The 9,209-nt window shown below is 37.1% G+C and overlaps 1 protein-coding gene across 2 annotated transcripts in view; it reads left to right on the forward strand.

Annotated features, from left to right (window-relative positions):
• The window catches only part of nherf1b (NHERF family PDZ scaffold protein 1b), a 41,956-nt gene extending 32,747 nt beyond the window's left edge, over nt 1-9,209 (forward strand). For both annotated transcript variants that reach the window (XM_079883656.1, XM_079883657.1), the window contains 3 exons: nt 658-701; nt 5,959-6,084; nt 7,424-9,209. In XM_079883656.1, coding sequence (XP_079739782.1) covers nt 658-701; nt 5,959-6,084; nt 7,424-7,570 — 317 coding nt within the window. In that variant the 3' untranslated portion in view covers nt 7,571-9,209. The remainder of the gene's footprint in view (nt 1-657; nt 702-5,958; nt 6,085-7,423) is intronic.

The following is a 9,209-nucleotide window of genomic DNA, read 5'->3' on the forward strand; positions in this document are numbered from 1 at the left end:
TTGATATTACATTTAAAGTTAATAGATTTTAAATATACTAAATTGCAACTTTGTCATTACAAATGTGTAATCACAAATATATTTAATAAATACATGACACAAGTTTCAATAGAAATTATATAGATAAATAATAAGTATTTTTTAGTTTACTAAAGATGTTTGTCAGTACATTGAGCAGTAACTTTAACTGTATTTCAAAGACAACAGAAGTAGAAGTATGCTAAAGTGTACTTCTTTTTCACAAGTCTCTTCCGATCTCCACATACGTCCTTTATCTCTCATGTCAAGTTAATTTGTTAAAGTGTTATCCACTATGAAGGCCTCTAGATTTTGTACCCTGTGGAGTTGTGGGGGTCGACAGGTATCCAGGTATCACAGATCTCACCACGGTGATTATCTGAATAATAAATGAAGTGAATACCTGTGCTGCAGTATGTAACAGAGTCGACATCTGCTTACTGCAACCCGAGAAGGAGTGAATGTCATACTAGCTATTCTCTTGGTGTTTGGAAGTGTCTTGTTTAATCTTTGCGTCCTGGCTGTCTCTGATGAGGAGCATTATTGGAGAAAGTGTCCCGTCTGACAGATGCAGATGTACTAGGGGCAGTTGTGTGATCTGTGACTGACCTGTGCTGTGCTGCTTCTCTCTGCCCGCAGGACCGCTGCCTGAACCTGTGGTCAACGGAGACATGGAGGACAAGGTAAGACAACCGATCAAATGACAAATGAAAAAAATTAAGTTCTGTCATCATTTTCTCACTTTCAGTCTACTTGTATGTATTTATCAGAGATAAACAAAATTATCCTTGCGTAGTATACAGTACTTGGTTTATAAATACAGTATATGTGGCATATACTGTAGTTAATTTCAAGTCTACTTTAAGTACCAAAAAATGCCTAAATAGAAACCTAGTAGTTTAAGCCTACTTAAAATGCAAAAACTGTAAGTATGCTTTTAAGTTAACTTAAAGAAAACTTACTGTAAACTTGCAGTGTAAAATCTATTAATCTATTAGTTTACTGAGAGTATTCTTCAAAGTGTATTTACAGAAATTAAAAAGTGAGCTTGAAGTCTATAGCTAGTAAACTAACAGTATACCTTAAGTTTACTTGTATTATAGTTCACCGTATAGTTGATGTAAAGAAGAAAGTCCCCCTGTGGTGAAAATCAAGTTTTTAATGTTGTTTATATGTCTATGTGGTGTTTTTAATATGCTTTAAGACAAACCATATTCATAAGTCGACACCATTGCTGAGTATTTTCTCCTTAAAACTGCAGTGAATCAAAGACAGTCTCAAAAACACGGTTTGAAATCGCTGGTGTTTCTGACGTCACAAACTACCTTGTAACCAATCAGGTCAACGTGTGATCGTCAACCAGTGGATCTCTGAGCTGGTGTGAGTGAGTGGAGGCGGGGCTCATTTGCATATTCATAGAACCGCGTATACTAAATGAGGCAAGGGTGTAGAGTTACATTCAAGATGTTTAAAGGCATGAAGAATTTATTTAAATATGTAATTTTGGTGATCAAAGATGAGTTTTAAGGAATAAATGTATGGACTACAGGGGGACTTTAATGTTGTAAATTAGTTGTGTACTAAAAAATATATATATTTTGAAAAATGTTAGTACTGTAACCAGTTTTGGTTATCACTGACTTCCATTGTATGGACAAAAAAAGAAAATCATATATTCTCAAAATTTATTTTTAAAGGGGTTTTCACACTGCGCTTAACCCTGGGTTATCATCATTCTAAACCCCGCTTTTAAACCCGGGTAAAGGAACGTTTCACACATGTGATGCAGGATTAGCACTGGTTTTGTGATGTTAACCCTGCATTGCGGTGCCAAACTTGTACAGTGTGAAACAAAGCAGTGTTAGAATGTTATGACTAGATGCTTAGGAACCAACAACTGGCTTTGGTCATTCATGAAAACAGTAGCTTCAGCGCTTGAGAGGAAAAATGTCAGACGGCGACAGAAACGTGACAATGAGCACATTTGCATGCACCCCAGTATGCTGATAACTCAAAAATCAGCTTATTGAAATGTCCGGGTTTGGGTTTACAAACCAATATTTAGACAATGCAAGTTGAATCAATGTAAGGGGCAAAAATCCAGCTGTGACGATCGGTTTATGCTTAAGCCGTTTATGACCTTACTTCAATAAAGCAAAACGGGTTAACGCCTTTACATGATCACGAACGTGCATGTAAACGCATTCAATTGGAGTGAAGAAGAGACTGTTTCATTCTTACCTTTATAGTCCGTAAAGTCTATTCAGTATAAAGCTGATAGGCAATATAGAGAATGAGGATGCGCAATGTTAGTGTGCTGCGTTCATCCAATCAGTGACACTGACACTACAAATATGCAAATAAGGACAATAACCTAGATGTTAACCTTGGGTAAATTATGAGCGTTGTGAAACGTGAATCAAGATAACCCAGGATTCAGTTTACTCTGGGTTTATTAATGACCCAGGGTTAACTAGTTCAAGTGTGAAAAGCCATTACGGTTTCATTGAAGAAATAAAGTCATACAGGTTTGGCACGACTTGAGGGTGAGTAAATGATGACAAAATTAAAAATTTTAGGTGAACTATCCCTTTAATGCATTTCAAGTAACACGTTTGAAATATAGAGAAAATCAACCTCAAATGTGTAATTACAAAACTGCTAAACAATATAGATGAAGTATTTTGCTGTCATTATCAGCAAAGCCACACTAATTGCCATAGAAATGAGTCAAAGGACATGCAACTGTGAGTTAATTGTGATAATTCTGACACAGCACGAAAACCAGCATAATGAACTATATTACTAGGTAGAAGAATTGTTTATTGTGATTACATTTCATTTATGCATTTGGCTGACGCTTTTATCCAAAGTGACTTCCATTGCATTTCAAGATACACGTTTACATTCTTATCAGTCCTTGCTTTCCCTGGGAATCGAACCCATGACCAACGCTCAACTGTTTGAGCTGCAGGAAAGAGCACTATTGAATGTAGTTATTTATTGAACAATGGTGTGTTGAACAATGGCCATGAATAGTTTTAAATGGGTTATGCAAGGGGTCTCAACTCTTATGAATGTTTTTCTTGCTGATCGGTCCTTTACATGCAATCTGCAAGCAATCACATCATTACCGCATGGCACAATCTGATTGGCCTCTGCTGATCCTGCAGCCAATGAGATTACTTGCTCAACATTTAAATAGTCTGGTTCAGTGTTGCTGAACCCCTCCACCTCCCCATCTCCACCTGCCCAGATCTGCTACAGATTTATGTATGTCTATTTATGCAGCAGAAGCCGGATATCTTACATGCTCACAGCAGTGCGTCTGTGTATCTATTAGTAGTAGCATGTCCATACTTGCAGAGTAGATCTAGGCCGCCCAGACCAAATACACTGTTAAACATTTTAGTGTGAAATTGACAGCATGCATTGATTTCAGAGTAAATGACTGCAGTAATTTATTGTAAAATAATACTTAATCCTGTCAATTCCTGGCAATTTTTTACAGTGATTAACATTACCATATTCATTAACATGCTAAAAACTATTTAGAGAGTTGTTATAATTGAACTGCAAATATTTTATTTTTAAAATATGCCCACATTCACTCTTAAACGGCTCTATTAATGTCTCTTGTCTTGTCAAATTCAATAAGAAATTACTTGAAATTGCATACTTTCAATCTTTACATGGCCAGCAGGCCAAAAAAGATATCATGGTAGCATCCTCCCTGACTCCAGTACCCATTAGTATCACTTTCCTCTGCCAAAAGTGAAATACCTGTGTTAGTGAGGCAACAAAATAATAAAGTTTAAGGAAAGTTGAGGTTCTTGGCTGGTGTAAGTAAGATAAATGTTGCAAATATTATAATGACGTCTTGTTGCTTTAAAAACATTGAGCATCATGGACAAAATCTGGTTCGTTTGGGATTAAATATTCCTTCAAATTTTTAATTTAGTAAAAAGTTCTGGCATTAGATGCTTTGAATCTAACCGGCTTGAAATGAGCAAATACTGTACATGGATATTGAGATCAATTTTCTTCTCAGTTCTTAAGCCATGTACACTTTCCTGTTGGGGTTTTATTTGTTATTCTGTGTGCTCTTTAATAAATAAATACAGCAACTTGGATTGTTTGTATTGGCCTGTGCCTGAACCTAGTTCTCATAGCAGAAAAACACACTTGCAACAGTTTCTCAGAGGCTATTGGAAACCTTTACACGTTTTGATATTAGCCAATTATTGAAATACAGTATTCGCCTATTATTGGGTTTGGTAGTCATCCCAAATGGATGCCTGCTGCTAAAACTGTGTATCATATACAATTAATTGTGATTATGCTAATGACGAAAGTTAGAAAAGGCATGACAGAAGACCATTAGAGGTTGAAGATCAATCCTTTATTCAGAAATTGACATGATTAATTGCTATTCGCTGGAGGGATTTAATTGAACTATAGTTCTTAGAGCTGACGCACAGTAAAATGACTCCATGTGGTGACACGTATGTGTAATATTTCTCACACCACAATGAAACATAAGGAACATAATCATGATATATCTGTACTTTTTTGTGTCAGGAGCAGTTCGACTGCGAGACAGAGACTGCCCTGTATATGTCGCCGCTAGTGACACGATGACTTGCGCTGTTTGACACTAATATGCAAGACACACTGTCATACAGGCTAAAAAATATATTTTCAATAAAAATAAGGTGAGATTATGAGGCAAAAATACAATTTCATGGCCGGCAAACTTTCTGAATTCACCTTCCATTTTTGCACTCATCCCGCTGGAGTTGACATGGACGGATCAGCCACTCATTGCTGGAGTTTGTAAGTTTTGAGACCATGTCTCCAGAAGAGAGAGAGCGAGAGACCCTGGGGACGGTTTCTCTATATATTTATATATAAGTAAGAGGGATGCAGGGATCCTTCAGCTTCGGCTAATGGCTGACGTGTTAGATGAATCTGGCTGGAGGGAGTAAGGAGGCGCTGTCAGCTGTCAGAGGAGTATTGATGCCTAGCTAATGCTGCCCACTCCTAGAGTTAATGAAACTCAGTCTCACTGCTCAGTTCAACACAGGCTCAAGTCTGACCCCTAGTGCAAACCATAGGATGGGCCCTATCTTACACCCGGTGCAATGCAGCGCCAGGCGCGACGCAAGTGTCTTTTGCTAGTTTCAGCCCGATGCAGTTATCATTTTCATTTGCCATGTTGTTTAAGTAGCAAATGCATTTGCACCCATTTGTGCGCCCATGGGCGTGCTGGTCTGAAAACGAGGTGTGTTCAGGCGCATTGTTGGCGCGTTGCTATTTTGAGGCAATGAAACCTGGTCAATGGCGCAATATTTTATTTTGTTTTAATGAGCGCGTTGGTAATGTGCCCCTATAGGCGGGTCCACAGTGCACTCTGCTTATTACACACACACAGGGACACGCAGCAGCAAACAAACATGCCAAATATCAAAAATGAAAGGATTACAATGTAAAAGATACATTGTACATAAAGATATGGTGGAATCCGGCTTGTCCCGTAGATGATCTGCTTGCGTGCTTTAACCTCGCGCACGAGCAGATACATTTCCTCTCTGGAAACTCGTTCAGTCTTTCCGTTTGTAAATTCCGCCAGGTAAATAGCGAATCCGCCATGGCGCGAGCGCAACTGGCTTTTAAAGGAAATGGGAGATGAGAGTCTGATTGGTTTATTGCACGTTGCACCCAAAACACACCCATTACTCATTAAGAGAATAGGGACAACCCTTTTAGACCATGCGCCGAGTGCACCGACCATTTATCCCGTCATTAAACTAGCAAAAGTGGATTCGGACATGACCTAAGTGCACTTGTGCCCTGCGCTGTAGATCATGCGCTAAGATAGTTAAAATAGGGCCTGTTATCTCTCACAGGATATCTGACTGAAATCTGCCTTCTGTTTAGGTAAATGGGAATGTGGCCAAAGAGGTGGGACTGAAGGACTCCAAGTTATCAGTCAGTCCGTCCCCTTCCAACGCTTCCTCCAACGCCTCCCTCGTGACTCCGCCCACTGGGACTCCGCCCCCTGAGGTGAGACTGAGAACTGCAGACTAACATACCACTCTCGCTGTTTCTGCCATAGAAAGATATGGGGGAGATTGTTAGAGTTGTATGCGGTTCTGTATTCAGCATGACTATATGCTGTTTGCAATATACACAATGTTTTCTTTGCCAAAATTTGCAGTAAACACACTGTATCCCACAATACAAAGCGCTCAACCTGACCTTACATTTCCAGTGTAACATTTAAAGTGAAAGTAATATCAGCTTTGATTTTTTTTTCTTGTGTTTTTGACTTGGGGCCAAGGGTTAAGATATGTTTACATAAAAATTAATGAAAAATGCAAAATAATGTTATTAACAGCTTACAAGAGAGTAACCAAACGGCACTTTGGTAAACATGAACAATGCAATAGACATTATGAGATAAAAAATGCTCTTTATTTTTTAAAAAGAGTACTTAATAAGGAAATTATATATTTTATAAGAATCTGCTTAAGTGCAATTTGAATGTAATGTTTTTGAGACTTAATTGAAAATGTTATAGTTTAAATTTATTTTAAATTATATTAGCTGAACTCTCGATTGTTTTTTTTTACCCACTCAAGTAGGACTTAAGTACATCATATGTAATTTCATAATTACTATTATTGTTTTTGAAATATGGTTAAAGTTACTGCTGAATGAATTGACAAGCATTTATGATAAACTAAAATATACTTTAATGTAATTTCTATTGAAACGTGTATGTTATATATTTAAATATATTTGTAATTACATATTTGTTATGAAGAAGTTGCAATTTGTATCACATTTAAAATATATTAATTTTAATTGTAATATTGAATTACACACTACAGTTTTAATTATAATCAAGTACTTTTAATGTGCTTTAGTATGTACGTCAACACATAAAAATAAGTGCTCTTCTTTAAAGTATGACAAAACGTTATTAAAACATGAAAGTAAAACTTTTTAGCATTATTACAAAGTGCAGTTATAAAAGTCTACTTAAGTGTGATACAAGCCATGAAAGTGTCTATCTTTAAGTGCACTTAAGTGGTCTTTTATTTCAGTAATATTATATTATCTGCACGTACAGTTTCGTTTTAACAAAAAATATACTTTTACTATTTGAAGTGCACATTCAATACAATTAATCACATTTTTCACTCTTTGACATTTATGCATACTGTTTCACATACTACATAACAGTATACAGTAAAAACTTTCTGAAACTACCCTAATGAAATACTGGGAAAACATGTTCCATTAGAAAGTTGTTTCACACGCTTGTAGCAGTTCCTGAAGGTGACTGTTGTAGGGTTTTTCATAACTTTATGAAGTTTGTTTGTCTTCCTCTCTGCAGACTGTGGAGCCATCCATCAGAGATGCTATCCCAGAGCTCAGTCTGTCCTTACAGCAGGTGAAAGAGCGCGCGCACCAGAAACGCTCCAATAAGAGAGCTCCGCCCATGGACTGGAGCAAGAAAAATGAACTCTTCAGTAACCTATAGACCTCCAGACGATTGTCCATCCACTCATCCATCCATCCATCCATCCCAGAAGCAACGTCTTGTGGGCCCAGATCCGGCCCACATCTGGGCCGTGTGGAATCCATGTGTACCAGATGTGGGCCGGATCTGGGCCGAGACCATGTTGCTGTCTGGGATCCATCAGCTCTGTTTAAGACTTGATGAAACAGAGCAGATCTTATAATGAGGTTATCATTAAAGTAGGCTCAATATGATGTGTGTACAGTGTGTGTGTATATATATATATATATATATATATATATATATGCACACACAGATTTATATGTATTCAGAATTATGTATTTGAATTACTAACAGATTATATTAGTACATCAGCTACGGGGAAAATGGAATGTAACATTCTACAACTGTGATGTATTACAATCACTGGCTATGTTCAGAATGGAGTACTTGTTGTAATATTACCGCTCACTAAATACTGTGCATTACACATTGAATCCTGCTTACTGTTAAATATAGTAAAACAGTAGTAGTAGTGTTATGCTGTTCTGCATACAGTGGTGTGCTATACTGTTGTCACATGACCACTATATTGCATGTTTAATTTAATGGGCAGTATCCAGTTGTCTTTTTGAAAATAAAGTTTATTTTTTATTAATTCAATTTTGTGTAAATATGTAGTTTAATGTCTGGCAATTTGATTTAACAATGGGTAAAAAGAGATGTTAAAACTCTTGCCTGTAGTTCCAGTTAATTTGTCACACTGGACATTTGTGTGCATACTTTACAGAAATAGTGATATTATGTTAGTATGCTATTCTGAACAGAGCCTAATTCAGCGTGTGTGTGTGTGTGTGTGTGTGTGTGTGTGTGAGATCAGTGAGTTTTGTGTATGAGGCTGTACTACACTCTTAGAAAAAAGGTTCAGTGTGGTTCTATACAGAACTCTAGGGTTCTTGACTCAATTTAAAGAACCCTTTATGCCAAAAAGTTTCTATATATGAAGTGCCTGACAGAACCCTTTAAAGTTCTATATAGAACCGTATCTTCTTAGAGTGAAAGCAATGTAGTTTGATTTAGGAATGATTTCTTGAGCCGCCCTAAGCTCATTTCTCCACCAGTTCTGTTGAGAAGGATTTCATTGTCTTATATAATGAAGGAACAAATGAAGACTTGCGTCGTAAACTCCTGACTGTCACTGTAAGCACAGGAATCTCAAAAAGTGGTGTCCAAAAGTCTGAGAAACCTATTATTAAACCTAATGAGCAATGAAGCATTTTATGTAACAATACGTTTATAGAGCACCCCACTTTGTTCAGAAATATATTATAGTGGACAAATGATTTCTGCAGTGTTTTATGCTTTTGATGCACCGTGATACTAACACTGTGTCTACTAGAGATGGGAGAAACGAAGCTTTTTAAAGCTTCGATTCAATTGAACCAATTGCGTCACAAATGATTCACTGTTTCGAAGCATTCGAAACGCCACACTCTGGTGACTCCTGCTGGTCAAAACAGTGCAAATACAACAAAAACTCAGGCCAAACATGCATAAAACACCTCTTACAACCCCATTGCAGATGTTTTATTGAAAGTAAAATCTATCAAATGCAATTAACTAATCATCTAATAAGATTAAATATCATGTGTCTGTATAA

The sequence above is a fragment of the Squalius cephalus genome (assembly GCF_949319135.1).
Source record: "Squalius cephalus genome assembly, chromosome: 1".
Lineage (NCBI taxonomy): Eukaryota > Metazoa > Chordata > Actinopteri > Cypriniformes > Leuciscidae > Squalius > Squalius cephalus.